Below are 19,352 nucleotides of genomic sequence, written 5' to 3'. Positions count from 1 at the left end.
CGTGGAGTCAGAGAAAATGGGTGAGATTCTTAACGGGTACTTTGCATCGGTATTCACCGAGGAGAGGGACATGACAGATGTTGAGGTTAGGGATAGATGTTTGGTTACTCTAGGTCAAGTCGGCATAAGGGGGAGGATGTGTTGGGTATTCTAAAAGGCATTAAGATGGACAAGTCCCCAGGTCCGGATGGGATCTATCCCAGGTTACTGAGGGAAGTGAGAGAGGAAATAGCTGGGGCCTTAACATATATATTTGCAGCATCCTTGAACAGGGGTGAGGTACCAGAGGACTGGAGAATTGCTAATGTCGTCCCCTTGTTTAAGAAGGGTAGCAGGGATAATCCAGGTAATTATACACCGGTGAGCCTGACGTCAGTGGTAGGGAAGCTCCTGGAGAAGATACTGAGGGATAGCATCTATTCCCATTTGGAAGAAAATGGGCTTATCAGTGATAGGCAACATGGTTTTGTGCAGGGAAGGTCATGTCTTACCAACTTAATAGAATTCTTTGAGGAAGGGACAAAGTTGATTGATGAGGGAAGTGCTGTCGATGTCATATACGTGGACTTCTGTAAGGTATTTGATAAGGTTCCCCATGGTAGGCTGATGGAGAAAGTGAAGTCTCATGGGGTCCAGGGTGTACTAGCTAGATGGGTAAAGAACTGGCTGGGCAACAGGAGACAGAGAGTAGTAGTGGAAGGGAGTTTCTCAAAATGGAGAACTGTGACCAGTGGTGTTCCACAGGGATCTGTGCTGGGACCACTGTTGTTTGTGATACACATAAATGATCTGGAGGAAGGTATAGGTGGTCTGATTAGCAAGTTTGCAGATGACACTAAGATTGGTGGAGTAGCAGATAGTGAAGGGGACTGTCAGAGAATACAGCAGAATATAGATAGATTGGAGAGTTGGGCGGAGAAATGGCAGATGGAGTACAATCCGGGCAAATGCGAGATGATGCATTTTGGAAGATCCAATTCAAGAGCGAACTATACGATAAATGAAAAAGCCCTGGGGAAAGTTGATGTACAGAGAGATCTGGGTGTTCAGGTCCATTGTACCCTGAAGGTGGCTGCGCAGGTTGATAGAGTGGTCAAGAAGGCATACGGCATGCTTTCCTTCATCAAAAGGGGTATTGAGTACAAGAGTTGGCAGGTCATGTAACAGTTGTATAAGACTTTGGTTCGGCCACATTTGGAATACTGTGTACAGTTCTGGTCGCCACATTACCAAAAGGATGTGGATACTTTGGAGAAGGTGCAGAGGAGGTTCACCATGATGTTGCCTGGTATGGAGGGCGCTAGCTATGAAGAGAGGTTGAGTAGATTAGGATTATTTTCATTAGAAAGACGGAGGTTGAAGGGGGACCTCACTGAGGGCTACAAAATCATGAGAGGTATAGACAGGGTGGATAGCAAGAAGCTTTTTCCCATAGTGGGGGACTCAATTACTAGGGGTCACGAGTTCAAGGTGAGAGGGGAAAAGTTGAAGGGAGATATGCATGGAAAGTTCTTTACGCCGAGGGTGGTAGGTGCCTGGAACGCATTGCCGGCGGAGGTGGTAGAGGCGGGCACGATAGCGTAATTTAAGATGTATCTAGACAGATACATGAATGGGCAGGGAGCAGAGGGATACAGATCCTTCGAAAATAGGCGCCAGTTTTAGATAGAGGTTCTGGATCGGCGCAGGCTTGGAGGGCCGAAGGGCCTGTTCCTGTGCTGTAATTTTTCTTTGTTCTTTGTTCTTTAAGTGGGGTGCTCTTTCCAAGAGCTGGTGCAGTCTCGATGGGCCGAATGGCCTCCTTATGCACTGTTGATTCTATGATTCTATAATTTAGAAAATGAACTGCAACCCATAGAGGGAGAAGTGCATATTTACGACTGATTGGACTCTACTGCAAAAGTCGAAGGATGTTAAATAGAAATGACAAACTTGATCTCAAATTTCATCTTTGCCATCCTTATATTAAAAGGTTTTGACTGCATGGTAAAATCATTATTTGAGTGATGATCTCTCAAGGTTGTAATAGATTAAATGGTCACGACTGTTGTCATAATAGATCCACTTCAGTCTGTGACACACCACTCTTACCTTGTTCTTTGTCAGGATTGATGGTACCACAGTCAAATGATAACCAGAGTGGATTTCTCTGACTTTTATCAGTGCTGACTATTCTCACAAGTTTATTTTGACTTGAAGATGTTTTCTGATCTCGCTGGAGAAACAAGCACAGCACAAAGTATTGGAAACAGTTCATGTGATAAATTTACCTTAAATGGGTGAAATTAGTTAAAGCAAATAGTCCTGTAAGGTTTCTGTTCAGAGGTTAATAAAATTCAAATGCGTTTCACACCGAGACTCCTGGCTTGTCATGCAAATGTTTGGCGGTTGGATGAAATATGATTACATGTGCATCATAGTTATTTTAAAAATGCCTAGCTCAGGAGTAGGTTTGATACAATCACAATAATTCAATGTTACATCTCCAACGCCCATCAGTTTCACCCACCATTTATGAAACCCCATAAAATATTATTAGTGTGCACATGCACTGTGTGAAGTAACACTTGGAAGTACAACTATGGACATGTCTGGCAGAAATCCAGCACTGTCATTAAGGCCATCCAATGCATAAAACGGACACAGATAATGGAGCTTGGTCTCTGTATAAAGAACATAATATCCAACCAAGCATGAGTGGAACAGGAACTGTTCTTTTGTTGTATAAATTATTATTTAAAAAAAATATATATTTTTATTCTCCTCCTTTTTCACATTTTCTCCCAAACTTGCACCCACCAACAATAAACTATAAGCAGTAACGAATATAATGTCAATCCTCATATCACCAACAACAATCCCATCCTCCCACCAACCCCCAAACAACTGCCCGCAAGTTAACATAAACAAATAACAAAAAGGAATCAGGAATCACCCATAGTCGCCATTAACACGTACAGTCTCCCCCTCCCAACGCCCCCCCCCCCCCCACACTAATGTTCAATGTTATCCAATTCTTGAATGTGCAAAATGAATAACGCCCATGAATTGTAGAACCCCTCCACCCTTCCCCTCAGTTCAAACTTAACCTTCTCAAGAGTCAAGTATTCCAACAGATCCCCCCGCCACGCCAGGGCACAGGGTGGAGAGGCTGTTCTCCATCCCAACAGGATCCGCCTTCGGGCGATCAACGAGGCGAAGGCTACAACATCTGCCTCCACACCCGTTTACAACCCCGGCCGGTCCAACACCCCGAATATGGCCTCCCAAGGGCCCAGAACCAGTTTCAAGGGCACCACTTTAGAGATTACCCTAAAAACCACCTTCCAGTAATCCTCCAGCTTTGGACAGGACCAAAACATATGAATATGATTTGCGGGGCCTCCCCGCAACGTTCACACACATTCTACCACCTCAAAGAGCCGGCTCATCTTCATCCTTGTGAGGTGTGCTCTATATACACCACCTTCAGCTGTATCAGCCTCAACTTCGCACACGAGGTGGAGGCATTCACTCCCCGGACCACATCACACCAGAACCCCTCCTCCATACCCTCTCCCAACTCGTCCTCCCACTTTGCTTTGGTCCCTTCCAGTGGTTCCTTCTCCTCTTCCAAAATAGCCCCGCCGACACTACCCTCTTCTCCAGTCCCCCTGTCGTCAGCGCCTCCTCCAGCAATGTGGAGGCCGTCTCCACAGGGAACCGAACAGGCGCCGGAATGTGGCGACTAGGGGCTTTTCACAGTAACTTAATTGAAGCATACTTGTGACAATAAGCGATTTTCATTTCATTTCATTTCATTTCAAGCTCTGTATCTCCTTACTGGCAAAATCTCAAACCTGCATGTATCTAAACATTTCCCCCAACTGTAGCCCATACTTTGCTCCCAGCTCCTTCAATCCTGCAAACCAACCCCCAAGAAACAAATCTTTTAGTGTCTTAATCCCCTTCTCCTCCCATTTCCGAAAATTTCCGTCCCACTTCCCTGGCTCAAATCTGTTGTTCCCCCGAATCGGCATTTCCCTTGACCCTGCCCCCAACCCGAAGTGTTGGTGAAACTGCCTCCAAATTCTCAATGAAACTATTATTACCGGACTCCATGAGTATTTCCCCGGGCCATCGGGAGCGGCGCTGTTGCTAGCGCTTTCAATCCCGACCCCCTACACAAACTCTCCTCCATTCTGACCCACTGGGAATCAACCCCTCTGACCCAGCTCCGCACCTTCTCCACATTCGCGTTGTAAAAATTATTAATGGGTTTCCAATCCACCTTGCTCTCTTTGCTGGTAAAATCTCATCACTGTACCACTGTGAGCCCTTTTAAAATGTATTTTATTAGTCTTAAACAACTCACCTTTTTAATTGATGGAGTCTGTTGCGCCATGTTCTGAATCATCCCAATCAACAGTTGCTGAGCCCTAAACAGAAACAAGACATCTTTAGCTGACAGAAAACAGATAAATAAGATTCTTCAGAACTAGGAATCATGGAGAGTTTCCCCAGTAGCAGTAGCTAACTCAATATGGACTCAATCTGGGGGGTTTTCACGCATGTGGTTCCTAACAGGATTGGGGTATCCAATACTATAAAGATGGTTTAGATAGAGAGCATCATTTTTTAAACTTATGATGCCTAATTAAAGTCATCCTAGTTTTCCACAACACATTAAAAAAAAATGTATTTATGAATTTAAAGTGCCTAATTCTTTTTTTCCAATTAAGGGGCAATTTAGCGGGCCAATCCACCTACCCTGCTCATCTTTGGGTTGTGGGGATGAGACCCATGCAGACACGGGGAGAGTGTGCAAACTCCACCCAGAGAGTGACTCGGGGCCGGGATCAAACCCGGGTCCTTGGTGCCGTGAGGCAGCAGTGCTAACCGCTGTGCCACCGTGCCCCTTCATCCAACTCAGCTTTGAATATACTTAAAACCCCAGCCTCTGCAGCTCTCGGAGGTAAACAATTCCACAGATTGACCATCTTCTGAGAGAAATTCCACCTCATTTCTGTCTTAAATGAGCGACCGCTTACTCTGAGAATAAGCCCTCTGGTCCTAGACTCTCCCACAAGGGGAAACAATTTCTCAGCATCTACCCTGCCAAGCCCTCTGATAATCCTATATGTCTCAATAGATCGCCTCCTATTCTTCTAAACTCCAATGAGGACAGGCCCAACGTACTCAGCTTCTCCTCATAAACAAACCCTCCATACCTGGGATCAACCTAGTGAGCCTTCGCTGGGCTGCCTCCAATGCCAACATATCTTTCCTTAGCCAAGGGGGCTAAAACTGTTCACAGTATTCCAGGTGTGGTCTAACTAGTGCCTTGTATAGTTTAAAAAAAATTTTTAGACTGCCCAATTATTATTTTTTCAATAAAGGGGCAATTTAGCATGGCCAATCCACTTCCCCTGCACATCTTTGAGTTGTGGGGGTGAAACCCACACAGACACAGGGAGAACGTGCAAACTCTACACGGACAGTGACCCAGGGCCGGGATCAAACACGGGTCCTCAGCGCTGTAAGGCAGCAGTGCTAATGGCTGCCCCACCGTGCCGCCCTGCCTTGTATAGATTTAGCAAGACTTCCCTATTTTTATTATCCATTCCCTTTGAAATAATGGCTAACATTCCACTTGCCTCCCCTATTCCCTGCTGAACTTGTGGGCTAGCTTTTTGTGATTTATGCGCGACGACCCCCAATTTCCTCTGTGCTGCAACTTTCTTCAATCTTTCTCCAATCAGATAATATTCAGCTGCTTTATTCTTCTGACCAAAGTGCATATCTTCACATTTTTCTACATTGTATTCCATCTGCCAAGTTTTTCCCTATTCACTTAATTTGTCTTCGCCCCTCTGTAGGCCCTTTGTGTCATCCTCACCACTTGCTTCCATCTAATTTTTTGTCATCCGCAAACTTGGTAATAGTACATTCACTTGCCCCATCCAAGTCATTAATATATATTGTAAATAATTGTGGCCCCAGCACTGATCCCTGTGGAACTCCACAAGTTACAGGTTGCCATCCTGAAAATGCCTCTCTTAACCCAACTCTGTGTCTTACATTAGTTAGCCAATCCTCGATACATGTTAATATACTACTCCCAACACCGTGGGCTCTTATCTTATTAAGTAGCCTTTTGTGTGGCACCTTATCGAACGCTTTTTGGAAATCCAAATATATTACATCTATTGGTTCCCCTTTATCTATCTTGCTCGTTAGCACCTCAAAGAATTCTAATAAATTTGCCAGGCGTGATTTCCCCTTCATGAAACCAAGCTGACTCTGCTTGATTAATCAAACATTTCCCAATGACAGATGTTAACTGGTCAAAGATACCTGTTTTTTGTTGCCCTCCCTTTTTGAATAAGGGTGTTACATTCCAATTCCTCTGGGACCTTTCTAGAATTTAAAGACTCTTAGAAGTTTACTACCAGGATATCTACTATCTCTGTAGCTACTTCCTTTAATATTCTCAGGTGCAACCCATCAGTTCCAGAGGATTTATTGGCCTTTCGCCCCATTTGTTTCCCTAGTACTTTTTCTCTAGGGATAGTTATTGTATTTAGGGCTGGTTTAGCACAGTGGGCTAAACAGCCGGCTTGCCATTCAGAACAAGGCCAGCAGCGTTGTTTCAATTCTCCTACCGGCCTCCCCGAACAGACATTGGAATGTGGCGACTAGGGGCTTTTCACAGTAACTTCATCGAAGCCTACTTGTGACAATAAGCAATTATTATTATTATTGATTTATTTCCTCCCTCCCCTATTGCCCCTTGATTATTTAGTATTTTTGGAATGTTATTAGTGTCTTCTCATGTGAAACCTGACGCAAAGTGCTTTTTAACACCTCTGCCATTTCCTGATTCCCCATTATTATTTCATCCTCTAAGGGGCCATGTTCACTTCGACACTCTCTTCCTTTTTGTATATTTAAAGAAGCTCTTACTGTCTGTCGTTCCCTCCCTGATGTGTCACATTGTCTGCAGCTCAGCCTCCAGTTCAAGCACTATTAAGCTGAACCTCCAAGTCGCAAACACTTACTGCAGACGTGTTTGCCCTGGGTTATAATGTTATCCAGGAGCTACCACATGCTGTCGCCGTGAAACATCACATGCCAACCTTAATGGGTTTTAAATAATTACTTACTGAAATTATTTAATTATTTATGGTGTTTTTTATATATTTTATCAAATAACCACCAAGTTGTTCACGGTTTTAAACCCTAGAGTGCACCCCGCTTACTTCTCAAATGTTAACTATATTCTATTTTAGACTACTTCTATTACATTACTATCTAGGCCCTAACTTTCCCTTATTTCAGATGAAAGTTTACAGAGGCCAATTGTAATGCCACCGGTGCTACTTGGAAGGAATATTTAACTCACCACAGAATAATTACTAAAAATGTTTGTATGATTTAACTCACCACAGAATAATTACCAAAAATGTCTGTATGATTCACCTAGTGGTTGGTTTTGCCAACTGCATTATTTGCTAAGCTTTATTTGAGTTGTTTATAGTTTTGGTACCTGGCCAATGTGGTTGAGTGCTGGTGTGTAGAAATATTTGAATGTCTTGTAAGCTAGGTCAAGTTTAAGCCTCAAGTATCTCCAGGCCACACAATATATGACATAAATCAATCAGTAAATTCAGAAACTGTTGGTCGAGGAAAACAGACTTAAAGCACCATTCCAGAATAATGAGTCCTAGATTCACTGCACCATAAGTTCCAAACTTATTAAGAGAACAGGAAGGAAGGGCAGCACGGTGGCGCAGTGGGTTAGCACTGCGGCCTCACCGCGCCGAGGTCCCAGGTTCGATCCCGGCTCAGGGTCACTGTCCGCGTGGAGTTTGCACATTCTCCCCGTGTTTGCGTGGGTTTCGCCCCACAACACAAAGATGTGCAGGGTAGGTGGATTGGCCACGCTAAATTGCCCCTTAATTGGAAAAAATGGATTAGGTACTCTGAATTTTTTAAAAAAGAGAACAGGACGGATTATTATGTGGGTCAACCCGAGTGATGCACCTTCTTGCTGCCAATTACAAAATTAACGTCTCTTATGGGTGTTCATGCAAAAAAGGTGTGACAAGGAAGCTCCTTTAAGGGGCAGGCTCTAGGGACCACTTGACCAGCTGAGGGTCGATCGCATGGGAGCGCACAAAATCTGGCCAATGCGGAGTTTGTGCAGGGCCTGAGAACAAGAGCCCGGGCAGTGCGGACCAGGGTGCTGAAGTGTAAAGACCTGGGGCGAAATTCTCCCCCAACGGTGTGATGTCCGCCGACTGGCGCCCAAAACGGCGCCAATCAGACGGGCATCGCGCCGCCCCAAAGGTGCGGAATGCTCTGCATCTTTGGGGGCTGAGCCCCAACATTGAGGGGCTAGGCCATCGCCGGAGGGATTTCCGCCCCGCCAGCTGGCGGAAATGGCGTTTGTCGCCCCGCCAGCTGGCGCGGAAATGACATTCGGGGCGGCGCATGCGCGGGAGCGTCAGCGGCCGCTGACAGTTTCCCACGCATGCGCAGTGGGGAGAGTCACTTCGTCCTCCGCCATGGTGGAGGCCGTGGCGGAGGCGGAAGGGAAAGAGTGCCCCCACGGCACAGGCCCGCCCGCGGATCGGTGGGCCCCGATCGCGGGCCAGGCCACCGTGGGGGCACCCCCCGGGGCCAGATCGCCCCACGCCACCCCTAGGACCCCGGAGCCCGCCCACGCCGCCTTGTCCCGCCGGCAAATACCTACTTTAATTTACGCCGGCGGGACAGGCAATTTCTTGGCGGGTCTTCGGCCCATGCGGGACGGAGAATTGAGCGGGGGGGCCCGCCAACCAGAGCGGCCCGATTCCCGCCCCCGCCCAATCTCCGGTACCAGAGACTTCGGCGGGGGCGGGATTCACGGCGGCCAACGGCCATTCTCAGATCCGGCGGGGGGTCGGAGAATGACGCCCCTGTTGTATAGTGTTCTATGTCTGCTTCATCAATTCCTTTGCCATTCATCAATAAAGCCCTTTGTTTATTACACAAAGCATCGAGTGTATACATAGAACATACAGTGCTGAAGGAGGCCATTCGGCCCATCACGTCTGCACCGACCCACTTAAGCCCTCACTTCAACCCTATTCCCCTAACCCAATAACCCCTCCTAACCTTTTTAGACACTAAGAGCAATTTAGCATGGCCAATCCACCTAACCTGCACGTCCTTGGACTGTGGGTGGAAACCGGAGCACCCGGAGGTAACCCACGCAGACACGGGGGGGAACGTGCAGACTCCGCACAGACAGTGACCCAGCAGGGAATCGAACCTGGGACCTTGGCGCTGTGAAGCCACAGTGCTAACCACTGTGCTACCGTGCTGCCCATGTCTCGAGCCACTACATTGGTGACAAGGTAAAAGTTTTCAATCGCAGTGACAGTCGTGAGGAGGGGAGGAAGGAACAGTTGAGAAAGTAGAGAGGCTCGAGTAAGAGTTGGAATAATTTAATCCGTGAGTGGAAATGCCTATCATTGGAAAACTAGACCCCTTTGACGAAGGGGTTGAGTATGGAGTCAGTATATTGAATCGCTCCCGTTCGTCTTTACCCCTAATGAGATCACAGGTGAGGACAAGCAGAAGGTGATTCTTCTGACAGTTTGTGGACCCCAAATGTATCATTTGATTTGGAATCTCACGTTCCCGGAGGCACCAGACTCAAAGACTTTTGACCAGATAGTGAAATTGGTTAAAGAACATTACAACCCAAAGCCCTCAATTATCCTCCAACGTTATGGGCTGGATTCTCCGATCCTGTGGCTATGTCCGCAGGATCCGTCTGATCTTCCGACGGCGCCCCCGCACGATCCTCCGTCCAGTGGGCGGCTAGCAGCCGCGCAGTGTAAAGCCCCCGGCTTTACCTGCGGATACGGCCAGTGAATGGCTGGGTCCGTGACCGCGCATGTGCACGCGGTAGCCTACGGCGGCCTGCAGCGGCCGAGCCGTGCAACATGACACCGGCCACAAGCGGACCCGGCCTGCCAAAAACTGCCCCCCCCCCCGTGACCAGCCTTGCCACCCCCCATCAGTCTCCCCAGCCCCTGACGAAGGCCCCCCTGCCAGCGGAACAGCTCCCTCCCCCCCCGGCTGTGGCGGCGCTGGACCCAGTCCGCACACGCCATTCTCTGACCGATCGCCGAATGCGCTTTCGACATCTGCGATCGGATAATCCAGCCCTATCAGTTTAACTCTGCAGGGAGGGACCATGAATAGTATATCTCAGCCTTCATAGCCAGGCCTCGTCAGCTTGCTGAGCAGTCAGCGTTTGGGACCGCGCTTAGCAACATGTTGCATGACCGGCTGGTTTGTGGGATCCATAACCTTAATATCCAGAAGAGGTTTCTGACGGAGACCTCAATTATATTGAAAAAAGCGATCCAGGTAGCTCAGGCAACGGTGTGCACCAAAAAAGGTGCCACTGAGCTTGTCGAAGGGGAGGTTCGCCAAGTATGGGACGAGGTCTGCGGTGGGATCAACAAACACAGCTCAGAGTCAGCCACAGTCCTCTATACAGGACCAGAGCACAAGGAGTGGGAAGGAATCAGAATGTCAAAATGAATCCGAGGTGCACTGCTATCATTGCAAGGGGGGCTATTCTTCGGTGACCTGTCATGTTCAGGAGTTTGTGTGCTTCCGCAGCAATCGAAGGGGGAACATACAAGCACAGATTTTTAAAAAGCAGCATCAGCAGCAATTCACAGCGACACTGAACATAGCGGAGAAGACCTCTGAAGAAGATTTTGAAGATCCTTGGAATAGCCAAAACCCCAGTGGCATGTAGAGGGCAGGAGGCCAATCAGCCTTGGGTTGCTGCGGAAGAACAAATGCCCAATCTGTTGGGAAGAGACTGGTTCCAGAAGATTAGGCTCAACTGGTTAGAAATCTTCAAAATATCTGTCGGTGTTCTCCGAGGTGTCTTTTTAAAAAATAAATTTAGATTACCAATTAATTTTTTCCAATTAAGGGGCAATTTAGCGAGGCCTAGCCACCTAGCCTTCACACCTTTGGGTTGTGGGGGTGAAACCCACGCAAACACGGGGAGAATGTGCAAACTCCACACGGCCAGTGACCCAGAGCTGGGATCGAACCTGGGACCTCGGTGCCATGAGGCAGCAGCACTAACCACTGCGCCACCGTGCTGCCCTCTCCGAGATGTCTTAAGGAACTATGAAGACGTCTTCCACAAAGAACTGGGATGGATTAAGGGTGTAAAACAAAAATATACGTTAATTCGTCACCCAAGTTCTTCAGAGCCAGACCAGTGCCACACACATTTCATCAAAAGGTTGAAGCAGGGCGAAAGAGATTAGAAGAGCTGGGTATAATCGGTGCAGTTTTCAGAGTGGGTGGTTCCGATAGTCCCTATCCTTAAACCTGATCAGTTCATAAGGAGTTGTGGGGACTATAAGCTGAGAATACATCAAGCTGCCCAGGTCGATCGATGATCGATATCCGATTCCCTGAATTGAAGACCTCTTACCCCCCCCCCCCCCGCCCGGGGATTCTCCGACCTGACCTGACGGGGGGGGGGGTCGGAGAATCACTTGTTACCACAAGAGTTCCATAACTCCCAGCAATCAGCTTGCAAGACATCAACATTTATTGGATGATATGTATAATACTGATCTTCCGCATTTATTTAATAATAATAATCTTTTTTGTCAGAAGTAGGCTTACATCAACACTGCAATGAAGTTACAGTGAAAAGCCCCTAGTCGCCACATTCCGCCACCTGTTCGGGTACACAAGAGGGAGAATTCGGAACGTCCAAATTACCTAACAGCACAACACTCGGGACTTGTGGGCCGAAACCAGAGAATCTGGAGGAAACCCACACAGATACAGGGGGAACGTGCAGACTCCGCACAGACAGTGACCCAAGCCGGGAATCGAACCTGGGACCCTGGCGCTGTGAAGCCATAGTGCTAAGCACTATGCTACCATGCTGCCCTTTTATTTCCACAAGAGCTGCAACGGTCTAAAAAAAAGTACATTTACCGTGGTTCAAATCAAAAGTCTGGGTTCCCGGGACTGAGATCTCTGTCAATGTTACGTGCTTACCGGTAGTAATTTGGAATGGCCCCACCATCCATGTCAGCCATTGTGTTGGGATTCACTCTGAATGCTTTCCACTCACTGCCGCCCCTGTGCACGGTGTCAGTGATGTGCAGGATTTCATTGCACTGGATAGTAAATCCGCCCATAGCTCCATTTTCCTTATCAAATGTAACATTAACTCGGATGTAGAACGAATCGCCAGAGGTCGAGATCTTCTTCTCAATATTCTCCACCAATGTTTGATAAGCTGATTAAACAAAATATATACTGAGCATTATCATGTTTTCTCAGACCACAGCTTCACCTCAACATATAGACATTCAACACAAGGTACAAAATTACGGGAGGTTTAGAATTATTGACTAAATTTAATTATGATGGTTGAGTGGGAAAAACAAATATTTCAGACCAAATATTCCCGAGTCACTGTCATATTTCTCATTTTTCTCTGTCTGGAGTAATTAGAGCAAATAATTTGATGTGATATAAGAAAGATCCTATGAGTTACCATACCTACCACGTGCAATGTGATTTGCTGCCCAGGTGCTAGAACTTTGACTCAATAGTTGGGACCGCCATGAAAATGATCCAGTGGATTCTCAGTTGGCGGGATCCTCCGCTTCGCCGGCAGCGCACCCACGTCGTTTCCCGACGTCTTGGAGGTGGCCAATCCCATTGGCTGGCTGCGGGAACGGAGAATCCCATTGCCGACGGGGGCACGCCACGTGGAAAACAGGGCCGGCGGGATGGAGAATCCCACCTATGGGGCGAAATTCTCCCCCAACGGCGGGATGCCCGCCGACTGGCGCCAAAGCTGGCGCAAATCAGACGGGCATCGCGCCGGCAAAAAGGTGCGGAAGTCTCCGCATCTTTGGCGGCCTAGCCCCAACATTGAGGGGCTAGGCCGACGCCGGAGGGATTTCCGCCCCGCCAGCTGGCGGAAATGGCGTTTGTTGCCCCGCCAGCTGGCGCGGAAATGCGGCGCATGCGCGGGAGCGTCAGCGGCCGCTGTCAGTTTCTCCGCGCATGCGCGGGAGCGTCAGCGGCCGCCGAAAGTTTCCCGCGCATGCGCAGTGGGGAGAGTCTCTTCCGCCTCCGCCATGGTGGAGGCCGTAGCGGAGGTGGAAGGGAAAGAGTGCCCCCACGGCACAGGCCCGCCCGCGGATCGGTGGGCCCCGATCGCGGGCCAGGCCACCGTGGGGGCACCCCCCGGGGTCAGATCGCCCCGCGCCCCCCCCCAGGACCCCGGAGCCCGCCCACGCCGCCTGGTCCCGCCGGTAAATACCAGGTTTGATTTACGCCGGCGGGACAGGCAGTTTCTGGGCGGGACTTCGGCCCATCCGGGCCGGAGAATCCAGCGGGGGGTCCCGCCAACCGGCGCGGCTGGATTCCCGCCCCCGCCCAATCTCCGGGAGCGGAGACTTCGGCGGGGGCGGGGGCGGGATTCACGGCGGCCAACGGCCATTCTCCGACCCGGCGGGGGGTCGGAGAATGACGCCCATGGTGTCTGAGTGAAAATCATTCACTTGCTCCAACAATTACAACAACCTGCTGTCCCCATTTTAATTCCCTAAAGTTTGTAAGTTCATAGAGCAAAATTCAGTTTGATAGGGCTGGCGTTGAGGGGGTTGAAAGAAAACTTCAAAATTGATTTAGGGAGATCATGGTCATTTGAAATGCATGGGACTAGTACACAATACCAATCAAATCCTGGATTTAAACTTGTGATTTTTTTCCTACCAATGTATCTGTGCTCCAGAGATTTTTTTTTTAATTGATGTGGTACAGATTTAAACTTCAATAATGTGGATTAGTTAATCCCGCTTAAAAAGCTTTCAAACACTTTGCTCCAAGTTCTGTTTTACAACACAGTCATTAATATATAATATAATAATCGCTTATTTTCACAAGTAGGCTTCAATGAAGTTACTGTGAAAAGCCCCTTGTCATTAAGATTTTTTTCCAGATTTTCTTCTGACTTTGACCGCCACATGGTCTCTTTTGGTTGACAAAATAGTCCAAGTTGTAAATATTATCTCCAAGACTGCGGACAGCATGGGTCCAAGGTCAGCCACTAACGTCATCTGGTAATGACAGGAATGACCACCACACAGTCCCTGTGGAGTTGAAGACCTGTCTTGACATTGAAGATACCCTCCATTCAGTCATGTGGCACTACCACAGTGTTAGAAGGGATAGATTTTGAACAGATCTAAAGAACAATGAACAAAGAAAGGTACAGCACAGGAACAGGCCCTTCGGCCCTCCAACACTGCGACGACAATGCTGCCCGTCTAAACTAAAATCATCTACACTTCCTGGGTCCGTATCCCTCTATTCCCATCCTATTCATGTATTTGTCAATATGCCCCTTAAATGTCACTATCGTCCCTGCTTCCACCACCTCCTCCGGCAGCGAGTTCCAGGCACCCACTACCCTCTGTGTAAAAAACTTGCCTCGTACATCTACTCTAAACCTTGCCCCTCTCACCTTAAACCTATGCCCCCTAGTAATTGACCCCTCTACCCTGGGAAAAAGTCTCTGACTATCCATTCTGTCTTTGCCCCTCATAATTTTGTAGACCTCTATCAGGTCGCCCCTCAACCTCCGTCGTTCCAGTGAGAACAAACCGATTTTATTCAACCTCTTCTCGTAGCCAATGCCCTCCATACCAGGCAACATCCTGGTAAATCTCTTCTGCACCCTCTCTAAACCCTCCACATCCTTTTGGTAGTGTGGCGACCAGAATTGAACACTAGGGCGGCATGTGGCACAGTGGCGCTGAGGACCTGGGTTCGAATCCCAGTCCTGGGTCACTGTCCATGTGGAGTTTGCACAATCTCCCCATGTCTGCCTGGGTTTCACCCCCACAACCCAAAGATGTGCAGGTTAGGTGGATTGGCCATGCTAAATTGCCCTTTAATTGGAAAAAAAATAATTGGGTACTCTGAATTTATAATTAAAAAAAGAATTGAACACTATTCTCCAAGTGTGGTCTAACTAATGTTCCATACAGCTGCAACATGACTTGCCAATTTTTATGCTCAATGCCCCGGCCAATGAAGGCAAGCATGCCGTATGCCTTCTTGACTACCTTCTCCACCTGTGTTGCCCCTTTCAGTGACCTGTGGACCTGTACACCTAGATCTCTATGACTGTCAATACTCTTGAGGGTTCTACCATTCACTGTATATTCCCTGCCTTTATTAGACCTTCCAAAATGCATTACCTCACATTTGTCCGGATTAAACTCCATCTGCCATCTCTCCGCCCAAGTCTCCAAACAATCAAAATCCTGCTGTATCCTCTGACAGTCCTCATCACTATCCGCAATTCCACCAACCTTTGTGTCGTCTGCAAACTTACTAATCAGACCAGTTACATTTTCCTCCAAATCATTTATATATACTACGAACAGCAAAGGTCCCAGCACTGATCCCTGCAGAACCGCTCTAGTCACAGCCCTCCAATCAGAAAAGCATCCTTCCATTGCTACTCTCTGCCTTCTATGATCTAGCCAGTTCTGTATGCATCTTGCCAGCTCATCTCTGATCCCGTGTGACTTCACCTTTTGTACCAGTTTGCCATGAGGGACCTTGTCAAAGTCCATATAGAAAACATCCACTGCCCTACCTGCATCAACTATCTTTGTGACCGCCTCGAAAAACTCTGTCAAGTTAGTGAGACACGACCTCCCCTTCACAAAACCGTGCTGCCTCTTGCTAATACGTCCACTTGCTTCCAAATGGGAGTAGATCCTGTCTCGAAGAATACTCTCCAGTAATTTCCCTACCACTGATGTAAGGCTCACCAGCCCGTAGTTCACCTGGATTATCCTTGCTACCCTCCTTAAACAAAGAACAACATTGGCTATTCTCCAGTCCTCCGGGACATCACCTGAAGACAGTGAGAATCCAAAGGTTTCTGTCAAGGCCTCAGCAATTTCCTCTCTTGCCTCCTTCAGTATTCTGGAGTAGATCCCATCAGGCCCTGGGGACTTATCCACCTTAATATCTTTCAACGCGCCTAACATCTTGTCTTTTTGGATCTCAATGTGACCCAGGCTATCTACACACCCTTCTCCAGACTCAACATCCACCAATTCCTTCTCTGCGGTGACTACAGATTCGAAGTATTCATTTAGTACCTTGCTCATTTCCTCTGGCTCCACACATAGATTCCCTCCCCTATCCTTCAGTGGGCCAACCCTTTCCCTGGCTATCCTCTTGCTCTTCATGTATGTGTAAAAAGCCTTGAGATTTTTCTTAACCCTATTTGCCAATGACAATCTAGCAACTCAAAACTGGGCTTCCTGAGGCACTGAGGGCCATCAGCAGCAGCAGAATTGTATTCAACCCCAATCTGTAACCTCATGGCCCGGCATATCCCCCACTCTACCATTACCACCAAGCTAGGGGATCAGCCCTGGTTCAATGAAGAGTGCTGCAGGGGATTCCAGGAGCAGCAGCAGGCGTACCAAAAGTGTCAACCTAGTGAAGCTACAACACAGAACTACTTGCATGCTAAGCAGTGGAGGCAGCATGCAATAGACGGAGCTAAGCGATACTCCAACTAACGGATCAGATCTAAGCACTGCAGTGCTGCCACAGCCAGTCATGAATGGTGGTGGACAGGAGGAGGCTCTAAAATATCTCTGTCCTCAGAGTGCAAGTGCAAAAAACAAGGTTATCGCATTTGCAACCACCTTTAACCAAGTGCCAGGCGGATAATCTATCTCAGATTCGTCATGAGGTCCCCAGCATCATAGATGACAGTCTTCAGCCAATTCGGCTCACTGCACGTGGTACCAAGAATCATCTGATGGCCCTGCATACTCCAAAGAGTACAGGCCCTGACAACATTCTGGCAATGGTACTGAAAACTTATCCTCCAAAAGTACTCGCACCCTTGGCCATACTGTTCCAGTACAGCTCCAACATTGACATCTACCTGGCAATGTGGAAAATTGCCCAGGTACATCCTGTCCACCAAACCCCATCAGTCTACTCCTGATCTTCAGCAAAGCGATTGGAGGTGTCATTGACAGTGTCATCAAACGGCACTTACTCAGCAATAACCTGCTCACTGATGCTCCATTTGAGTTCCGCCTGGGACACTCTGCTCCTGACCTCATTACAGTCTTGATCCAAACTTGAATGAAAGAGCTGAACTCCAGAGGTGACACCAAAGCAGCATTTGACCAAGTGTGGTCTGACCAAAGGAGTCAGAATTATGGATGTTCTTTGATGATTGTGCAAAGTTCAGCACCATTCGCACTCCTCTGACCCTGAAGCAATCATATCCAAATGCAGAAAGACCTGGGCAATATCAAGGCTTGGGCTGGCAAGTGGCAAGTAACATTTGCACCACACAAGTGCCAAGCAATAACCATTTCCAACAAGAGTGGATCCAACCATCACCCCATGACATTCAATGGTTCTACCATCGCTGAATCCCCACTGCCAACATCCTGGGAGTTACCATTGACTAGAAACTTAACTGGACTAGCCGTTTAAATGCTGTGGCTCAAGAGCAGGTCAGTGGCTGGGAATTCTGCATTGAGTAACTCATCTCTTGACTCCCCAAAGCTTGTCCATCATCTACAAGGCACAGGTTAGGAGCATGATGGGATACTCTCCACTTGCCTGGATGACTGCAGTTCCAACAACACAAGAAGTTCAACACCATCCAAGACAGAGCAGTTCGCTTGATTAGCATCTCTTCCACAAACATTTGCTTCCCCCACCACCAATGAACAGTGGCAGCAGTGCCATCTACAAGATGCACTGCAGGAACTTACCAACGCTCCTTAGACAGCATCTTCCAAACCCACGACCACTACCACCTGGAAGGACAACAGCAGCAGATACCTGAACACCACCACCCGGAAGTCCCCCTCCAAGCCACCCACCATCCTGACTTGGAAATGTATCGCCGTTCCTTCACTATCGCTGAGTCAAAATCCTGGAGCTCCCTCCTTCACAAAACGGTGTAGCTGTACCTCAGGGATTGTGGTGGTTGAAGAAGGCAGTTCACCAGCACTCTCTCAGGGGCAATTAATGCTGGCTCAGCCAGTGACCCCTGCATCATGTAAAAATGAATTTTAAAAACCTATCGCCCCCTGCACTCACTGACTGAATTGGCTTCATGGTCAAGCAACGCCTTGACTTTAAAATTCTCATCCTTGTTTCAAATTGCCTCAGGCCTGAGTTCTGGAATTCCCTCCCTACATCTGAGTGGCTCCCGCTTTCACTTTCCTTCTTTAAGAGATACTCCATAAAACCTCTTTGACCAAACTTTTTATCATCTGCCCTAATGTCACCATATGTGGCTCAATGTTATTTTTCCTTTTACAATGAATGCTCCTGCGAAGTGCCTTGGGATGTTTTATTATATTAAAGGTGGTATACGAATATACATTGTTGTTTTATTACATTGCTAGTTGCAATAACGAACCAAACATGCAAATCTAATAATCTTACCCAATTCAAATTGAAATGAGAAAATCATAACGGCACGACATTAATTGGTAATCTTTTTTAAGAAGGGCCCAGCGACAGTCTTGTAACGGTTTTCTTGATAAAATGTCAACAATTTAATATTTTCTGAAATCATTGATGGTAAACTTGATTATGTTTGAAACACGTTGCATAGTTCCCTTAATATCCCCATTGACTGTTTGATTAAGGGCACAGTTATTCCATTTGTAGTGGAACTCACCCTCTCCTTTGCGCCTGATGGTCAAACAACACATCCCTTTGATTTGTTTCAAGGTCCAAACAGCCTCCTCTAAGCTGGCATCCTCTAGCACTGTCTTCTTTGGCTCTTTTCCATTATATTCTACCTGTGAATTCATCAGTGTCAATAGTCTTTCAGAGAGACATCAGGTCCAACACAGCCAAACAATCCCCTCTCCAACATAATTGTTGAACATTGTTACCCAGCATTTGGTTATAAAATGTCAATGATGGAATGGAAAGGTGTGAAATAATCTGGAACGGCGACACTGCAAAAGTGAGAAAAGTTACAAAGGCGTGTACAACATCTCTATGGCCTTGTCACTGTGTCGTTGACTTACTGTCACGAATGAATTACTATGCGAAGGCATGGTCAACCTCAACATTTCAAGAACAAGTCAGAGCTTAGAAGTGTGTTGACGGATATGTAAAAATGAGAGTTGGTGAAAGGGAAGGTAATTCTACTTCAGCTATGGTTTGGAAGTAGCAATAGATTTTTTATCCTCCTCTTTTCCTGAAGGCATTAACTC

The 19,352-nt window shown here is 47.5% G+C and overlaps 1 protein-coding gene across 5 annotated transcripts in view; it reads right to left on the bottom strand.

Moving 5' to 3' along the window:
* Positions 1 to 19,352, bottom strand: part of card14 (caspase recruitment domain family, member 14) — a 159,896-nt gene that overhangs the window by 15,588 nt on the left and 124,956 nt on the right. For all 5 annotated transcript variants that reach the window (XM_072483487.1, XM_072483491.1, XM_072483488.1 and 2 more), the window contains 4 exons: positions 18,806 to 18,929; positions 12,088 to 12,331; positions 4,355 to 4,418; positions 2,092 to 2,215 (listed from right to left, as the gene is read on the bottom strand). In XM_072483487.1, coding sequence (XP_072339588.1) covers positions 2,092 to 2,215; positions 4,355 to 4,418; positions 12,088 to 12,331; positions 18,806 to 18,929 — 556 coding nt within the window. The remainder of the gene's footprint in view (positions 1 to 2,091; positions 2,216 to 4,354; positions 4,419 to 12,087; positions 12,332 to 18,805; positions 18,930 to 19,352) is intronic.

This window comes from Scyliorhinus torazame, chromosome 18 (genome assembly GCF_047496885.1).
Source record: "Scyliorhinus torazame isolate Kashiwa2021f chromosome 18, sScyTor2.1, whole genome shotgun sequence".
NCBI classification, from domain to species: domain Eukaryota; kingdom Metazoa; phylum Chordata; class Chondrichthyes; order Carcharhiniformes; family Scyliorhinidae; genus Scyliorhinus; species Scyliorhinus torazame.
The sequence above is the reverse complement of the archived record's forward strand: the minus strand, read 5'-3'. Positions and strand labels throughout refer to the sequence as shown.